Consider the following 20,493-nt stretch of genomic DNA (forward strand, 5'->3'; position numbering starts at 1 on the left):
AAATTCATACCAAAAGGTGCATCTACTAAAAATCTTGGACAAGTTGGAATCTCAGTTAGAGGTCAAGTTTTATGAAAACCTTTGAAAGATTGAGATTTTTTCTTATCATAGGCGCGTCTACTAGGAGGAGCAGCACTGACGGTTGCCAGTATTTTTTCATTAACCAGCCCTATTTTTAAAAAAAAAAACATAAAACAAATGAAAATTGAAAAAGGTGCCTGTAGGTTTGATGCTTTGGGTAGTGTGCAACAACATCTCATTGTACCCCAACGTTTCCATCACCACCCTTCCATCTGCACTTTTACTGTAATCTCAGTGCCAACCTCAGAGACACTGGAAAGACTGTCAAAACTTCCAGCCCCAGTTGGCAGTTTTGATTGGCTGCCCCTCATAAGCAACAGGTTTGATTATTAGATAGGCAGAGTTCATGTGTTCGAGTCAGAACTATGTGCTTCAGATGACCATATTGAGATATGTGCTCTACCTGATGCCATACAGTCAAAAACAGGAACAAAAACTGGCTATTAAGAATTACTAACTAGATGCAGTAACTTAAGTATTTGGGCATTTTAGGTCATCAACATCCATAAGAGAAAAAAGAATAACAACATTAACATTATTTAGGCTTCTTTGCAGGCTATTTTCCACAAAATAATAGTCCAGACTCTGTTATCCACACTTTCTGATACACTCCAGTGTATCGGGGTCCATGCTCCTGAGGCAAAACTCCAAATAAATATTTTACCTGTCTTGATTTGATATGAGGTTTTGGTTTATGTTGGAGAAAGCGAGAGTTTTATTCAATTTGTCTCCACTGAGTTGAGTTTATTGCAGGGCTTGAGATATTGATTTAGCGACCTGATTTCACATAAAAGACCCTAAAATGCGTCCATATAAATACAGAAACCAAAACGCTTAACCGTTTGATTAAATAATACATTACAGAATAAAAATGAGCCTGAGCTGCTAACTTCTCACCTTGACTGTAACAAGTGCAGTAGGAAATTGCCTGTCTGCTGGATGATTAAGTCTGTTGTTTTACTTTCCGAATTGCCAAGTCTGTGCTATAAAATTTCCGGGTTTATCTTTATCTGGGCATGTAGAGTTTGAGCTGACACAGCAGCTTTTCTGATAATGAACCTCTACCTTTTCACCCTGCTACTTACACTCGTATTTAATCAGGAAAATGCTTGATCGGTATGTAGTCTAATTAAGTTTGGTTTATCTCAGTGTTGCCAAATCTTTGCTGCTCTCAAGAATATTTTGCTTCACTCAAACCTGTGTCTTTGTTATGTTGGCTTGTTATTGTGAAGCTGTGTTTCTCGTAATATTGAACTGTTGAGTGGTTTCAGTGCAGCTCAGGCAAAAGGCTTTTGTGTGTTGTCTAACCATGTCTGGTTTAAAGAGATCCCCCACGTGAAGTGAAAATATGAGTTGAAATCAAGATGTTCTGTTCAAGTAAACCAAGAGACCTTAGACCCAACGGCATTCACTGACTGAGGTGTTTTCTAACATAACCATCAAACCAGCATTTTGATTATTTTTGCTTGCAGAAAATCAGAAATCCAGTGTTTCAATCTATCATTTTGAGTTTGAGTAAATTACTGTTCAGATATATTGGATTATGATAGCAGATGACATTGTGTTCTGTAGTAAGAATAGGAAATAGGTGGAAGAGAGCCCAAAGAGGTGCAAGTATACATTGGAGAAAAGAGGAATGAAGGTCAGTAGAATCAAGATCGCATATGTGTATGTGAATATGAGAGAGACAGAGAGGAGTGTAACAGGGAGCAGAGGTAGTGAACATGGATAACTTGGAATATCTCAGGTCAACAGTGGGTGGAGACAAGTGTTCGGTGTCTGGAAAGTCGTTCCTGCTGAAAGCGAGTTTTTCCTTCCCACAGTCGCCAAGTGCTTGCTCATCTGATTGTTGAAGGGTTTTTACCTTAAAATGCATAGCGCCTTGAAGCCAATGTTGTTGAGATTGGGCTCTTTATGATTTGATTTGATTTGATTGCGTGACACCAGGATAGCAGCAAGAGGGAAACAGCAGGTTTACAGAATACAAGTGAAACTTGCTATATATATTTGTATGTACCCTCTACAAGAAGCGTGTCATTGACTGTCTGTGATCACTGAGAAGCTGACTGTTCAGAGTGATATGTAAAAGCATATTAATGGACAAGCGTGCATAAGCAACAGGTATAACCAGAGTCTTGAGATGATTGGCAACAAAAGTCAAGAGTGGACAGATGCTATTCAGTGCATCAAGGGCCATCTTCCTAATATCAAAGCATTCCTGAACCAGAGGCAACATGCTAAAGACAACAAGGATCAGACCTTTGCTCAGTTCTCTTTCCAGATAAAGGCAACTTTTAGATTCCATTTGGAAGTTGAAAGCCTAGTATCTGAAGTGAGCATGGAGAGCTGTTTTAAATTCTGCTCTGACCACACTCAACATTTGCATTCACGTAGTAAAGTTTTATCATTAGATGCTGTTGTTTTATTTGGTTATTGCTAAATCCATCTGAACAATCACAGCTCAACAAAAAGCAGGTCATCTGTGCTTTATTTCTTTAGAAAATCAACATCCAGGGTAGAAATTAGGGGTGCTTTTACATTTGCTTCATTTGGTTCAGCTTAAATAATCCCAGATGTAGTTGCAGTTGGTAATGTTCAGCATGGTTCAGTGAAACCTGTCAATTCAACTATTTGACTGCTTGAAAACAAGGATACCAGTTAGATTTTAAAGCCTTTACTGACAATCAAAGACTTAACCGTGAGCCTGCGTGGCTTCAAAAATGTTTGTTCATAAAAATTATGAAATGAACCAGACAATGAAAATAAACAGTCATTTTCAGGTTATGAATGCCTCACTTTGAAAGTAATGAGTATGCCCTGATAAAACACAAATCGTTAAGTCCCAACAGAGAAGGATGCTGAGTGTCAGTAGAATGAGCTCACACATTGAGTAACAGTACATATTAAAGACCTTAATCTTTTAGTGAGTTCATCCAGATGCCGTGTTTCCTGACATCAAGTGTGATTTTTATGAAACCCCTGACTTGCTATTAAAGGGAGACAGAAAGATAATCTCCTTTTTCGCACAGACCCACAAATTTTTTTTTATGTACGGCACAATAACTGTCAAACAGCACCTGTGGAAATTTGAATAAACATACACATCCTGACCTCGTAAACCTGTACTGGAACACTGACATAAATTAGCTCAGTTGGCAGGACACTCTGTAATTACTGACGCTCTTAAACCTGTCACTCAAATCCAGCCATTCTTACAACACACGGCTAATGACTAGAAATTTGTCACCAAATAGTCTGAATGGATTGTTGAGATCATGTGAAGCAAGCATTTGAAAGCCAGAAACATACTGAAATATTCAGTTTTGAGATATTTCTACTTATTGAAAATTTTCTATATGCTGTAAAGCTGTAAAAAAACAGCAGGTTTGTACCTCAGATCTATATGAGGATTTTCAATCACTTGAAGGATCAGACATATTATTTATTTATATGTTTTAAATTTTAAAAAAATGTTTGAAGCAATTTCCTCATGTACAGTTTGATTTATAGGGAAAAAAGACGATGCTGTCTCTAGCAGATTATTGCTGTTGCCCGTAATTTGCTCTGCAAAATTGTCTGCATACATTTGCTGTTTACTTTCTGAGCTGTAGAGCTAGACACACAAAAAAGTGCAATGCAATATGGAAACATAGTAACAAAGAATTTTCACCATCAAAGTAAAGGCTGCGCCTGGTTGCAGCTGAAGACTTCCACGCAAACTGCTGGCAACTGTGACAACCTGTTAGTGACCAAAGCAACTGCAATTAGGTTTTTGGTACCGTACCATTTTCCTCTATTACCAACTTCTCACTAGTGACGGCAAGTAACCTCCAGCAACCATTTGCCAACCAGATGGAGAATACAGGTTTTTCTCTAGTCACTGGTGGCAACCAGGGGACAATGACTGCTCTCTAGGCCTGTATGAATGGGGCCTTAGTTGGGCAAAGTTAACATACTAAATATATTCCTACCTATGGCCAACTCAACTCAACTCAGGCTTGTGAAACAGGCATGAAAACTTTATTACTTGTGTAGAAAGTCTGAGAAAGATGCACATTTTTGCTCCAGGTTGCACGTTAGGGTCTCAAAACTAGACTAGATTATATGGTACAGGTGAACTAGACCAAAAATATTTTACAACAGGCCAGATTTCGCCTGCATGCAATGAGTTTGACAGACATGATGTACACAGTGATCAAATAGTTCATGTTATACTGATACTGAAGCTTTTATGGATTTCCAGTAAGAGAGAAATGATACTAATTGTCACGGTTCTGGGTCAGTTTTGACCCGGTATTTTGAGTTTTCATGTTTTGGTTTGATTTTGTATTTTTTGGTTATCTTCTTGATCTATTTGATGATGATGTTCTATGTTCTGGCTTATTCTGGTTTATTTTTGGTTCTGCCCGTGTTAAGTCTGTGTTTCCTAGTCTGCGTCCTTGTGTATTGTTTCCTGTTTTATTTTGAAGGATTGTGTCCTATATCAGTGTGTCCAGCTTTGCTCCTCCTGTCTCGTTAGCCCCAATTTCTCCCAGCTGTGTCTCCCTCCTGTTACCCATTCCCTGATTACCACCCTGTGTATATTAGCCCTGTGTTTTCCTCAACCCAGTGTCGCGTCATACCCTCAGATCCTGCCTGTGTGTTCCAGTTAGTGTTTTCATGTTTGGTTTCTGTTTTGTTTGGTGCCAGCAATAAAGCTGAGGTTTTCAGTTACATTTCCGTCTCTGAGTTCTGCATTTGGATCCACATCTCCATCTGCCCGCACACAGAGCCCTGACACTAATACAGATGCACTCAGCTTTTAAAAGCATGATGCTTTTGCTGTAATAGACAAAAACAGACATCTCAAGGCTGATCTGGCACAGGTGCAATGGATTGATCCACAGTTACTGTGTGATTGTCAATGCTCTGTGTGTATGTTGCATTTCCTCTTACCCTTTGATTTATAGCAGCTGTGTTTCACAGGCAGCGATTTATCAAAGGAAAAAATGTCTGGGGCCTTCGAAAACAAGCCCACTTCATTACTCAAACATCACATGGCAGCTCCCTGCACGATAGGCTCGGCCTGTTAACACGAAGGGCTTATTGCAGGGTTAGCTGAGTGTGAGTGAGTGTGCGGTCATTGAAAGTCTTGTTAATGCAGCATTACGTTGGCTGTCAAAAGTTAATGAATGCCAGTGTGAGTAGCTGGGCTTTGTTTGTTTGTGCACAACTTGTGGAGCCTTTACAGAAGCGCTGACATCTCTTTCTGTCTGTGTTTCAGCTCGGAAAAGTGATGGAGAAGTGCTTTTGCCAAACTGCTGTAATGCCTTGCTGAACTTGAACTCACTGGATGAGTCATGATCATGTGCTTCGCTCCACTACCACACTCTCTTTTCAACTCCATATTTATGAGCGATTTCTGCCTGAGCCTTTTCTCTCTCGATTCACTCATAATCCTTCACATCCTCACTTTTTGGCTCTACCGATACTCTCATTTACTTTGAGTATCCATGACTCTCATTATTTAACCTGCAGTCACCATCTACTGCTCTTTCATTTTCTACCTTTGTTTCTATGCACTAAATTCCTCAGCTTTATTTATTTATTTTTAATAGTTTCCTTCCATGAACAGTAAAGTTGTCTGGGTCTTTTTGCTTCACTATTCTTTTTAGAATATTTCTGCATAATTATAGGTTTTTATTTCAAATAGTTCCCTATATTTTTACACATAAATTGTCTTAGTCTGTGCAATGGTTGAAATTATGAGGAAAAAAAGGCTTTTGGTGCTAATTATTACATTTTATTACACAGTTCTGAGCCTACTATCTGAATGTCACAGAAGAAATTGTGACTCATCAGACAAGCCAGCATCTTTCTGCTCCTCTTTTGTTCAGTTTTGATGAGCTTGTGCGAAAGTTAACCTCATTCCTGGTGTGGGGTGTTCAGGGATGCTGTGAATACAGTTGTTGTAATGAGCTGAAGCATTCTACTCTGACATCAACAAGGTGTTTTCATCCAGAGAGCTGGATCACTGGGTATTTTCTCCTATTCGGATGTAAATTCTTTGAGTTGGCTGTGTGGGAAAATCCCAGCAGTTTTGGAAATACTCAGACCAACCTGTCTGACACCAACAACCATGCCACGTCCAAAATCACTCAAATCGACTTTTGCAGCAGCAACCACAGTCATCGCTAAATGTTTGCCTATCGTCAGCTGTCATTAGGATGACAATTACTAAACATTATTGGCTTATACTGGAGTTCAGTCAATAAATGAGCAGTTCCATAGTAATTGTACACTCTTAACATGTTGTTGATGCTAAAATGTGGCATTCTTGCCTCTATAAAATCAAATTAAACCAGACTACTAGTGTTCTCTCTCTCTTTTTTCATATTTTTTGTTAAATATAGAACATAAACAGTCCTCAGCAAGTTGTTAAAACACTCCAAAATGCAGAGGATATGTTCTTAATGGCATAGAGCACAGGTGTCGAACTCCAGGCCTCGAGGTGTCCTGCAAGTTTTAGATGTCCTTGATCCAGCACAGGTGATTTAAATGACTAAATTACCTCTTCAACATGTCTTGAAGTTCTTCAGAAGCCTGGTAATGAACTAATCATTTGATTTAGGTGTGTTGACCCAGGGTGATATCAAAAACCCTTGAGGCCTGGAGTTGGACACCCTTGGTCTAACTGGACTTTCCATACAAGTTCGACACCCCTGGCATAGAGTCATCCAGCTACAGCATTGGTGCTGTAGAGGAGCATGGCCTATGCAGCTCTTCACTGGAAGCACCCTTGCCAAAGTATTCTTATAATTATTCCCATGTCTATCTGCTGTATCTAAAGCTGGAGTTAAGGGATTTAGATGCAGTTTTTCAACAGGTGCACCAAGGCAGATTTGACAGGGTTTTGCCACAGAATAACAGTATGCCAGTAGTTAGTGCAGGCCAACTAACTCCTTGGTGTTCATATTTATATTAATAGTTTTCTATCACAAAAAAGTACACGTGTTCATTTAAGTAAATAAACAGAGCAGTAAGAGATGTTTTTCAAAATTTGTTTTCTTTATTTTGATTTGCCGCTAATGACAATTTTTTTTATTTGTAGATTTTGTAGTGCTCCCTACAATGTGAACCTCTCACCTGAATTTTCAAAGTTTTGTTCAATCCAATTCAATTCAATTAAATCCAAGCTCAACAATCAAATGATCCCCTATGAGAGCAAGCACTAGGCAACGGTGGAAAGGAAAAACTTCCTTTTTAACAGGAAGAAACCTTTGACAGAGCCAGGCTCAGATAGGGGCAGCCATCTGAAGGAAATCCTTCATTATTTGTTTGAGGTCATCGAGACATTTAAGTTTTATGTATCGAGTCTCCAGGGATGGATATCCCGTCTTGTACTGAAATTGTTCTTCTGTCTTAAATGTCCAGCGCTGTTGCTTGTAGTTGTCTTCAATGTAATAGTCATCAGCGTAAATGCCAGAGTCTAGAACATGATCTGGTGGCTGACCCTGAGTCTCTATGATGAATTTCAGATAATCATATTCATTCTCCGCGGGGTAGAGTGGCACCCCTGTAGCAAGCTCCACAGCTACCAGCCCCAGAAACCACATGTCACTTGCTTCATTATAAGGAAGGCCAAGCATAACCTCAGGTGCACTATAACCAACCGTCCTCACGCAGTCACTAGGATTCACTGCAGACGCAGGACATGCAAGGCCAAAGTCTATAAGTCTGACTTTGACTGGAGACTCATGGCGGTTTACAACCATGATGTTTCCAGGTTTGAGGTCGGCGTGCACTATTCCTACAGAACCCAGGTGGGACAGAGCATTTGTGAGTTGACGTAAAATTGGCCTGACTTCGCTTATGGGGAGACCCTGGTTATTCTGGTCCCCTATGTAGTCCCACAGGCATTGATCAAGGAGTTCAAAGTTTAGGCAAACCCGCTCTCCGTTGTGGAAAAAGACGTTCCAATTAACAATGTTGGCGGTATCTGGATCCAACCTTGGCAGCTGCTCCAGGATGAAAGTTTCCAGTTTTGCCTGTTGCAGAATATCAGGGCGGACCTTGTTGACTTTAATAGCCAAAGCTCGATTGGTCTTGGTATCACGACATTTGGCTACAATACCAAAGCCCCCTTCTCCGAGGAAGGCCTCTACCTTGTAGTGGTTTCCCAAAATGTTTCAATTTCAAATGGTTGAAAAGAGAGGTAAAAAAAAAAAAACTTCAGTGGTGTTGCACACTATTTTATATTATTTTTTAAAGTCATTGTTAACCCTTTAAAGCCGGACAGAGCAGCACACTCCGTTTTGTGTAACTATTTTTAAATCCCTGTAGAACCTGAACCGTGTAAGCTAGCGCAATAATTTGTTTTGCATATGAAACCGGAGGAGTTGTACTTACATCTTATGCCATCAGCTTGTCCTCGGTCACGGTTTCCTTCCACATAAAGCTTTGCAAAAATTGCATAAAAAGCGCTTGCAGGAACAAAAACATAATATTCCAGACACACGCTTTGCCGATCTGATCAGCTGTTCATAACACTTCCCACATTGAAAAAGTTGTCAGCGCGAACTATCACATGTCCGCCATTTCCTGGCCGAAACCGGAAGTGATGTCATTTTTGCGGAAATGTAGTTTTTTACTTGTAGGCCTTAAAAACCTATACTGGTCATGTTTGACTTTTCTGAATAGTTTCTGGGATGCTTAGAACTCAAATTGCACTGCTGGAAATATTTTATTTTGATGCACCTGCTGTTTTCTTTGCAAATTTGCATCATAGGATTGTTTTTTCGTTTTTCCTGCAGTATATAAAAATTGGTGTATCTCCAAAATAAAACTATGAAGACACTCACAATAAGTTTCCTGTTGTTGTAAACTATTTTTTGCAACTTTTTTGTATTTAAAGTTTTGAGGGATAAGCCTCTTAAATTTCTCCAAGTAGAAATATATGTAAAAAAAAAAAAACGATTTTCAATTTTCTTGTAGTTTATTGCACTTTTTTGCAATTAATGTAGTTACTATGGACTTAATGCATACATATTATTAAAATATGGGCTATAACAGTTGTATAGCAACTTGAAATGCTCCCACAAATGGCACTACAACATGTAAAAATATAATATAAGCTCTGGCGGACTTGGTTCTATAGTAGGTCTTAAAGGGTTAAATAAATATCGTCAAATAATCGAGATCTCAATTTCAGTGAAAATAACCGTGATTATCATTTTTGCTATAATCGAGCAGCCCTAATTTCAGGCTCATTTGAGCTGAAGGATGGGTTGGCTGACATGGTGAAATGTGTCGGCTTGGTTGTTGAATTGCTGAAAAACGTGAAACTCTCAAAACTTTCCAAAAGGGTTGCTGTCAGGTCAGCGTCCATTAAGCAGTAAAGTTTAACAGAGTAAAGCCCCTATTAAATACTCCACATGCATGAAAACTCAGAATTCGGTAGACTAGACATTGCTGGCGCTCCCGGTGAAAGAATTTTGTCAATACGACTTGTAGTTCTTTCTTGGGAAGCATTTGTTTCACAATGACTTTTCTGTTTATTTAAAGCAGCAGAAGAAAGGCAGATGTCTGTCTTTCTGTGTGTGAGTGTGTGTGCGTGCGTGTGTGTGTGTGGTGCCACTGGGTGCAGTTGCTATAGCAACCAGGCTCACACCTGCCTGCTTAATGAGCTCTGTCACTCTGCCAAGATTCATCTTTGAAACTTTTTTCAACTGTTGCTGTGTCCACAGTGTTTGCTCTACAGCCATCATTTTACCCTCAAAACATAGCCATCGTTTTTCTCTTTCCAACATTGTGTTTTTCAAAGCTCAGAGATTTAAACATTTTGAATTGTGTGGCTCAAAGTAGAGGGATAACCTTCTAACTGACCCATAGAAATACATTGTATTTTTAGTCAGGAGTTTGTTTCAACAGCAGGAAAGACCCCACTTTTTAAATTGCTCCTGTCATCACATTTTTGACACCACAAGGATAAAAGAGATACTGTTGTGCAGAACAATTCCTTGGGATCCTCACAGTTCAAAAGCTGTTTTGATGGGAGTTAGGGTCTTGGATTTAGATGCAGTTTTTCAACAGGTGCACCAAGGCAGATTTGACAGGGTTTCGCCACAGAATAACAGTATGCCAGTAGTTAGTGCAGGCCAACTAAATAGAGTATTCTGATTGGCCTGTTAAATTCAAGCTTATTGTTCATTGGTGGATTTTTCTTCCGCACACAAGTGGTTCAGATCTGGGCATTTGGAGTCAGATGGTGACTTTTAGAATCATCTTTTCTGAATGATTAAAATTTACGGCATTTAGCTGTCTGTAGTGGATTTTCCCACATTTCAGTCATTCAGTGATTAAAATAATGAGGTTTCAATTTTTTATGCAGATGTTTTCTGACTCTACATTTTCTTTTGTCATTAATCAGCTTTTTCTAATTTACATTTTAAACATGTTCGCCTACTTTTAACTTCTTCTCTTTGAATGTCAGCTTTCAATAGTTCTGAACTTTTTTTTTCAGGTGAAAATTTCTGTATTTTTCATCTCATTCAACATTTTTAACTTAACATGCAGCAATTATTTCATTTCAGCTCAAAACATTCAGCTATCAGCATCCACACTGCAGTTTCTTCAGAAAATGCATTCTCTAGTTTAGTTTAGAATTTTTAAATGAAATTAAATTAATGAGGCAAAACCACAGGATTCAGAAATGAATTTTTTCTCTCCAACCATTGGTTGTTAGTTGGAAATAACTTCATTGGGGAAGCAAAGCTGTTCAACAAGTAATTCAACCGAAGATCAAAAAGAATAGATGAAAACAAAGGAAATACTTAATTTTTCACTTGTGATGATCAGAGTAGAGACTAAAGGTCTGATTGGGCCGCACAAGATTTCCACTTCCACTTTTCAAACTGGGCCTCAGAACCTCTGCTTTAAATGATTGATCTTCTTTTTGTATCTGTATTGTTTTTATTAGGGTTTTTTAATGTTATGAGGGGTTTTAATAAATATTTTCCAGTCAGATGTATTTTTGTTATCAGAGACACACTTCTATTGCTGCTCTTATTTCATTCAGCAGCAGCGTGAGCAGAAAAGTGACTTCCCTTCAGGTGAATATGTTGTGGATTGAACGTTTAAGCGGGACAGACAACCCCTTGAAATACAATAAAAGAAGCTTGCTGTTGGCACCATTTGCAGTTTGATTTATTTTGCCCTTAAGCATCTTTGACAGCTTTCGTGTGAAGCCCGCCTCACTTATTCCAAGATCTGATCTATCCGATGCATCTTCACCTGGATGGTTGGCAGCTGTTCCTCTTAGAGACAGTTGATAGAGATGTATCTGGGCTGTCATCTCGGCACTGCTCAGGGATTTGTCAGCTAAGCTCACTTTGACTCACTTGTGGGGTGAGCTTCGCTTGTCTGGAAGAATATAATGTGCCCCGCAGTCAACAGTTAGTGCAGCAGGAAGCAGTTTGCCATCATCCTGCCTCAGATTTAAAAACAAAAAAATCAGGATGTTTATTCCTATTAAACTGTCTTGGAGTGAGGGGCTAAAGGAGGGCCTTTTAATTAAAAGGGAAGATTTTTGGGGGGGGGAAAGGAGCCGGATGGGAGCGGTCAGTTTTCTCAAAGTACATGACCTGGCTTGAAATGTTTTTTGCTACAGCTCCTCAAATCCCGGATTTTTTAGTCCTACTCTTTCCTTTGGAGGAAAGGCCTGTCTTAAGAGGAGCCTCTACTAGTGTTCTGTCTCCTTTTAAAGTTTCTAGTAGAGTAGACAGCTTCCTGAAACGTCCTTAGTTTATTAGTTACACTAACACAATATATTTTATATTAATCAGAATCTGGATTCTGGGCCAAATTCATAATTTTTCTTTGATTTTTTTGTACATTGCAGTTTTGTTTTAATCACCTCATAATCCAGGAAATAGTCAGAATTCAATTCATTGGCTTTTACCAGATTGACCATCTGGTGATGAATGCTGTGTGTAGAAACATGCAGGAATCCAGCTAGAATGTTTGGTATAAGTATTAATAATATGCAGATTTTTGCCTTAGAGGAATTTTATAGGAATGTATGATCAAATTCCACTGTTTTTTTTTGTAATTCAATTGGAATTTCAGAAGTCCAACTGGGCAAGAAACACGCAGTTCTAGAATAAGACATGATTGTAAGTCATAAATAAACCAGCAATTTTCAGAGTAAGACATAAGAAGCCAGCAGAGAGATTTATCACATAAATGTCTCCATAAACATGAAATGATTTATCTTAACGGAGGCTTAAGCCTGCTGTAGTCACATTACATATGTAAATGTCTACACTTTTTCTTTTACCTAAAAACACAGTGGCAGCCACACTGCTGGCTTGTTTACAGTCTGTATGGTGGTCCTTGATAAGTGCACTGTCATTATAGCTAATGGAGTCATTGAAAATCAAAGGCATAATACACCAAAGTGGATCAGGAAACATGGGGGACTGAATTGGTTCTCATTATTTATGAGCCCTTCACAACAAATATATGTGCAAGATGATGACTAAACTTGTATTTGAATTCGTATTGCCTTTCCTGCTCTCTGGAATTGACAGCAGGCTTTTTGTTATTCAAAAATAAATAAATGTATGAAAGTAAACCTAATGTGTTTAAAAACTAAAAATGACAATCTTGTAGATGATTTCATGCATCACTTATAAGTTGACTTTTACAGCAGCACGTTGGATCTGAAATCAGTGCATTCATGTGCGAGCTCGTGTGTGTGTGTGTGTGGGGGGGGGGGGTATTTTGAGAGTCTGCTGAGCAGACAAAGACACAATCTATAACTCAAGAACTTCAACTAGTGTGGCTCCCAGAGAAAAAGGCCAAAATAAATACCACAAAAATGTCACAGAGTGCACAGATCAGACCCTACAATATTACTGGTAGGCAAACACACATATACACACACACACACACACACACACACGCACACACACACACACACACACAAACACAAAGCCACCTTGTACAGTAACATACTCACACATAGGCAGCAGGATCATTTGCATAATCTTCACCTAATTCCTTGGTCTTCCCTGGTTGTCCGTTGTCTCGCTATGATAAATTACCCCAAGCAACCTTGCAGGTTCCTTAATATGGTGCTAATTGGCCAATTAGGGCGCCGTTTTGCCTGAGGATTTCGCCACTTTTAGCGGTTATATTTCAAGTTTACTGTTAATCAACAAATGGCCTCAGATTCCTCTTCTGTCAAAATCCAACCACACATTGGACTATGCTCAAAAACACAAAGATACAGTGCATATGGTACTGAAGGCACATTTAAAGGTAGAAGAGCTGTACAAACGAGGGCAATAAAAATCACATAAATGAAGGACAGAGTCTTAATTTATACGAAACCAGGCCTAGAAAGGTCTTAGAAAAAAAGTCCTATGCCCAGCTGAATCATGGCAGCCTTTACAGCTTTGCCCAGGTAAAAGCCATAGACGATATAAAAGACCAGTACAATGTCACTCACTGGTTTGTGCAGCGAGCATATCTTGCATAATCCTCCTGACGCTTGACAATGGCCAAAATTTACAAAATTGACTTAATATTTGATTCACTATGACCTGAATTGAGTAACTAAACCTAAAAACTCATCACAAAAACCTTTTACTGAGGTCAGTTCTAAGAGCCTTGTTTCCACAAACTTCTGCAGGACAGGAAGTGTTTGTGAAACCAGGTACTGGCCTTTTAAAAGACTGCAGATTGCGGAAGAAATGTCAGACTGTTAAACTCAAAACTCAATCAGTTTAACCTGAGACACATAATCCTAACTATAGTGGGAAAATGAATATGATCACACTACTTAAAACATAACCCAAGTACCAAGGTGCTTACATAATATACTTAAAAATTAGAACTTTCTGTAAGTTGGTAAAATACAGATAGGCAAACAATGCAGGTGTCATCAGTTGGAAATGGCATTAAGTGGAGTAATTTCTTATTTTCAGCGGATTCTTACGTGTGAGCATTCATATCATTTCAAAATATGACAGTTTCCCAATTTTCTTGCCACCTTATCATCATCGGCATCTCTTTACCCCTCCAGCTTTTTTCTTTTGTCATCATGAATTAGACCCACAGTGGGGGTTAACTCATACAGTGCTCTCGCACCTACAGGTTATTGTTTAGGCGTTTTGCGCTGCCTTTGTACTCCCAGAGTTGTCTCTTGCTATTTACCTCCTCTGCAGGGTATTGTACAGTTTGTCACTGTTGTCTGCGCACAATCTCTCCCTACTAACACAACTCTATTTTTGACTCAAACTTAGTTCCTCCCTATATCCTCTTTCACACAGAGTATTTTTTTTGTTAGAATGGCATTAACGCCCCCGTCTCCTGCGTGCACTGGAATATATCACTGTTGTTATTTGAAGCATTTTCTTTTACTTGGATTTTAAGTTCACCTGACTTTCTGACATTTTTGCAGTATAACATAAATAAAACTGAAGTTTTGAAAAGAGCGTGCACCTGTCATTTATTTAAATAGTCCTACCCCCATCACAGCTTTCTCAGCTTCTTTTTCCATCTAAAATCTACAGTTTGATGTCTTTCCTTTTGGATTAAAACAAAATCATGTTTATATTTGTCACATTCAAATCCCAGAGAAATAGGCTTGTTTCCCATTTTGCATCTTAAGATGCATTTTGAAAGCTTGCCAGGTTTTGTTGTTGTTTTGCATCTCATTCACTTTTTTAGTTTCTGACCTATTTTCTTTTCTTTTAGGATCTTCTACGTGTCTCATGACTCCCAAGATTTGAAGATCTTCAGCTACATTGCCAGAGATGGACAGAGCAATGTGTTCCGCTGTAATGTGTTCAAGTCCAAGAAGAAGGTAAGACAGAGAGAAGCTCCGTTTTAATGTCACTTGTTACGTGCCCTTGATGAGTTGGATAGATTCACTTAACTTAAGCCGTACACCTACAGCTCTGCTTTAGACATCATCTCATAAATTTGTTTTAAACAACTGAACAACAACAGAAAGCAATTTTATAGCAACCAAAAGTGGTTGCTATAAAACAACGCAAGGACAAAAGTTGTACACTGAGGACTGGCTGTCTTATGTTAAGAAGTAATTATTTATTTATTTTGAGGGGTTTTTTTTGGGGGGGGGGGGGGGGATCTATTAGCAAGATTAATCAAAAAGTTGTAATCCGGCTGTGAGTTTTTTGGGATTTATCTTCTTCTTGTTTTCACTTCATAAATGCATATTCATTTGAAATACTGAAAATTAATTTGAAATAAAAAAAATATTGGGAGTCACCATTCAGATGTTTTTGTAAAAATATCGCTCATCCAGATACAGATATTCTAGAACTAGTACCAAGGCTGTATAACAAACCACACATTGCATGGTTACATGGTTTCAAACTAACCTTCTATTAGATCTAAATCTTTTACTATAAAAAACCTTTAGTCACAATTATAAATATATAATATGAAAGCCTACTTGAGGCTCAAATTTTAACCAGAGAGACTAGAATACGATGTTGGTATTTAAGGAATTGAGCTAAGTCACTTGATTCATATCTCTCAGACAGATTGTGATTTGTGTAAATGTAGAGCCTTTGTTTTACAAACGTTAGTCAAAGAGTTCCCCAGGAATGAGGACCAGTACTACAGTGCTTAAATCTTTGGGCAATATTACAAGAAAACACTGCATACATTTTCGGTTCTCTGCAGATGATACCCAGCTGTGTTTATCTACGAAGGCAGATAATATAAGACAATTAGTTAAACTGCAGTCACGTCTTAAAGATTTAAAGGCCTGGATGTGAAGTCATTTTCTTCTCCTGATTTCAGAGAAAGATTAGGCCCTAAAAATCTTGGAAGCATGATGTCTAACCAGATACTTAGAAACTTACAAAGGATGGCATTACCTTGGCCTCCAGCAACATTGTGAAGAATCTTGTCATTTTTGATCAGGATGTGTTCTTCAGTGCATGTATTAAACAAATATGTAGGGCTGCTTTCTTTCATCTTTGAAATACTGCTAAAATTAGAAACAGCAGAGCCTTCAGCTGTCATGTCCTGTAGAACTAGCTCCTAGCTTGGATTCAGGAGACAGGCACCCTCTCTACTTTTAAGATTAGGCTTCAAATTGTTCCTTTTTGATAAAGTTTAGATTTAGGGCTGGATCAGGTGACCCTGAATAATCCCTTAGTTATGCTGATATAGGCTCAGAATGCTGTGGGACTTTCTGTGACCGTATGATACAATAAGCATCACAGTAATTTCTGCATCATTTCCACTCACCTATACCACTATTTAATGACAGCATGTCATTACACTTTTGTCTTCTCCTAGTCTGTCTCCTTGTGCTCTCTTTCTTTTATTTTGTCGTTTCCTTCCACTCCAGCTGGTCGCGACAGATGGCTGTCCCTCCCTGAGCCCGATTCTGCTGGAGATTTCTTCCTGTTAAAAGGGAGTTTTTCCTTCCCACCATCACAAGTGCTTGCTCATAGAGGATTTTCAACACCAAAATTACAAATGAATTTACAAAAACACATAATATAATCACATAGGCGGGGGAAATGCAAGAGTTCAAAGAGTTACTTGTCTAAATTGTGTGGAAGTTTAAAATGGTTCATGCCAATGTCACTAAGAGGTGAAGAGTGACAATTCAAGGGAATTTATGAGAAAGTCTTGCTGAATCAATACGTCTTTTAAAAGTATTTAATAGAAGATACTGTCCACTGTAATTCAGCTTTTGTAGTTAACGGTCAAGAGTTTCCTGCGTGGCAGGCTGTGCTCTGGCAGGTTCTGGAGCAACAGTTCAAGTATATAATCTGGGGCCAGGCCATGAAGGACTTTAAAAGCAGCAAGTTAAATTTAAAAGGTAGTTCTTGACCGGCTAGTGGGCAGCCATTAAAATCTGCTATGCTTCACATAACTGATTATGGTGAGTATGGTAAAACCTGAAAATGTGTTTGGACACACTCCGCTGATAAGTAGAGCTGAACTGCCAGTGAGCAAGTTGCTTCATGCCAACCTCTTCATACTCAGTTTCTCAAAAACCAACTAATGAGACTTTTTTTTCTTAACCTTGTTCTGCTAACCAGATTCTGCTTTGTTTGGGTTGTTTATGATTTCGAGTTCTTCCCAATTTAGATTTGTATGTCTTTTCTGATTTTTTTTTTTCAAAAGGAGCAGCAGAGAGGATGGGCTTCAACCTAGAATGAGTCATACGAATAATGTGTTCTTAAATGGCTGTATCTCAAACCACTGAGGTACTTTTTAGTGCTTGTGTGTCTGCAGTCTTTCTTATCTGTAGAAGTTTTCATCACTGCATCTGATCTGCAGAGATGAAGAAATGCCGTACCGTGCTATGAAAAAGTCTTTGCACCTTTTACTGATTTTATTTTATTTTTTTGCCACATTTACATGTTTCAGATCATCAAGCCAATTTTAATATTGGACAAAGATAACCGGATTAAATGCAGAATGCAAATTTTAAATGATGATGTGAGAAAACTATCCACATCTATCTTGCCCTTTATGAAAAGGTAATTCAAGTCCAGCATGAACGGCCAATTTAAGGCATTTGACTGCCATGTTGACTGTTGGTAGGACGTTCCTTTTATGAATGTGATTTCAACATGTCTGGCAGTAATCAGGTCTGGGCGAGTTTAGTGAAAATTAACTCATCTATCCTGTAAATGTGGTTAATCCCACTTAATTAATGACTTATCAGTTTTTTTCACACAGGTCCAGGTAGGTTTGGCTGCCTGCCTAAATGAACTCATCATTTCTAAACTGCATTCTGTATTTAGTTGGGCTGTCTTTGTCTGATATTAGAATTTGTTTGATCTGAAACATGTATCTGTGACAAATGAAAGAAAATCAGGAAAGGGGGAAATACTTTTTTCCACACCAACGTGTATTTCTCAATCCTCCGCACTTTTACAGCCCAGTTCAGTCCTCCTAACTAATATCTCATAATACCCTGTGTGAATCTTCTGTTTCACCTGCAAGGCTCACATTTTATTTCCTTTATTAATCAGCTGTGATGTGTAATTAGAATACACTAGAGGGGTCGGATTTGTTTTTGTTAATTCCCAATTTGATCTCAAGTCAGCTGGGCCAGAAAATCCTATGAAGCAAAAAATGTATTCACAAAACACACTCCCAAGTTGGCTTAAGCCCCCTCCTTCAGTGTGGTATGGCAGACCATGGATAATGCCTTTGTCAGTGAGAAGGATGTTAGACTGATGGTGATTCAGATCTCTGGTTCAGATGAAATTACCACTTCTGACAATCACTCTGATCTGTTTTTATGCAAAACAATGCTTTCTGGAGCAATCCATTGAAAGGTTCCAACATCATTCTCCACCGTCTGTGCGGCTTTCACACTATGCCAACCCAGCAAATGGGCCAGATTGGACCTTTTAGGCAGGCTGCTAGCTGTTAGCAGAGGTGGGACCAAGTCATTGTTTTGCAAGTCTCAAGTAAGTCTCAAGTCTTTATCCTCAAGTCTCAAGTCAAGTCTCAAGTAATGTCAGGCAAGTCAGAGTCGAGTCTCAAGTCACTGGTGTAAAAGTCCGAGTCAAGTCACAAGTCTGAAATTTTGAATTTCAAGTCCTTTTGAGTCTTTAAAAAAAAAAAAACAACGAAAAAATAATGTTGCAGTTATGCTAAATGTAAATATTAGACCATGTAATTTTAAAATCTGTGTTTTTCTCAACACATGACAAAATAGTGAACTTAGAAAATATACACAAATTGTGAAATTGCACCTCTTTAAAATGCAGCTCAATTAAACCTAGCTCCAAGAATAATTTTCACCGACAGTTCTGAGATAAGCTGCATGTTATTCTTGGATGCGCTTGTAGGACCGGCTTTAAAATCGCATGACAAAAATATCATACACATTAAAAAAAACTGCATCACCAACGTAGCCTGGACAACATTTGCTAGTTAGATGAAGTCAGCTATCTCATCGTAGCATATTTATATGCATATTTATAATCATACGGTTCTTGGAGTGAGTGCACACACTCATGAAGTTTAGTAACTTCAGGTCACTGCAACAAGCCCAGGTACAGTTTACCGACGGATGGGTGCAGGACCTTGAAATGCACCGTGTAGAACGAAAGACCATCGTACATATCATAAGTTTACCAGTCTCACAAATCGTTGTCATAAACACACATTCATTAACCGTTTATTAATATAACCTTTGAGCTCAACGGTAATTAATTAGTAGTGGAAATAATTTCTGGTACGCGTTACAGAAATGTAGCAGTGACAATAATACTGTATGCTGTAATCGTACTGGGCAATTAGTGATACAAAACAACTGTTTTATCCTGTGAATAAAAGTATGTTTTTGTCAATGCACCATAATAACAGAAGCGAAACACAATATTGTGTCAGGACAATTCACTATTTATGCACAATAAATAAAGGAGCATAGCGCGACAATTTCTGTTCAGCGCCAGACTTGCTTGTAACCTATATCACCAATTATGTTATGAAAATGACGCATTAACTACTACAGCAGACTGACCTTTGTGGAAATGCTTGGAGCAGACTAACCTGTGAGCTGGAGTGTTCTGGGACGTTATATTTGGTCTTTGAATGGCTGCGATCCAGGCCATCCGTCGCCTCTTTGTTACTTCGGAAACATGGCTTGAACAATTTCTCTTCAACGACGTAATCCGATAACAACCGATCTCTTTACCCGTCGGCTTCCCGTGGCTGTCATGTGACCGGCTATTGCAGTTAATAATACAACAGCTTCTTGACATTTTTGTGTTTCTTTTTATCGCTGTGATTTCAATTGAAAGCCTGCGTGCGCTAGTACCTCTTGCCACGAGTTCCCAGAATCCTTTGTGGTTCTACCCGTGAATGACGTCACATTTTCAATCTCTATATAATATGCATGTTACATTTTATATTTGGGGTGAAATATCAAGTCTTTTCAAGTAAACCGGTTCAAGTCCAATTCAAGTCCCAGGTCATTGGTGTAAAAGTCCAAGTCAAGTCACAAGTCTTACAACATTTTTTCAAGTCAAGTCTAAAGTCATAAAATTAATGACTCGAGTCTGACTCGAGTCCAAGTCATGTGACTCGAGTCCACACCTCTGATAGAAGCCACTAGAAACAAACTATTCCAGCCTAATTGATGACATTTATGGCATTTGTTTTCTGTGCTGACTGATATGCTGCTCGGTGCTTTGCTGCCTGCTTTTAAATCAGGTGTCACTCTGAACATAAACACAAGCTACATGTGATGTCTCTGATGTGTATCTGTTTCTACCCGTGCTGATGCTAGCATGACTAAAGCTAGCCAAGCAGCAGTAAATATGTGAAGCAAGGCAGAAGGATATACTCATCAAACAAACAGGATCATAAGAATATAAAACCACGAGCACTACAAATGTAACAGAAATA

At 38.7% G+C, this 20,493-nt stretch overlaps 1 protein-coding gene across 3 annotated transcripts in view; it reads left to right on the forward strand.

Annotated features, from left to right (window-relative positions):
• Nucleotides 1–20,493, forward strand: part of LOC101485789 (carboxyl-terminal PDZ ligand of neuronal nitric oxide synthase protein) — a 246,267-nt gene that overhangs the window by 103,813 nt on the left and 121,961 nt on the right. For all 3 annotated transcript variants that reach the window (XM_024805650.2, XM_024805649.2, XM_024805651.2), the window contains exon 5: nucleotides 14,824–14,932. In XM_024805650.2, coding sequence (XP_024661418.2) covers nucleotides 14,824–14,932 — 109 coding nt within the window. The remainder of the gene's footprint in view (nucleotides 1–14,823; nucleotides 14,933–20,493) is intronic.

This window comes from Maylandia zebra, linkage group LG17 (genome assembly GCF_041146795.1).
Source record: "Maylandia zebra isolate NMK-2024a linkage group LG17, Mzebra_GT3a, whole genome shotgun sequence".
Classification (NCBI taxonomy): Eukaryota; Metazoa; Chordata; class Actinopteri; order Cichliformes; family Cichlidae; genus Maylandia; species Maylandia zebra.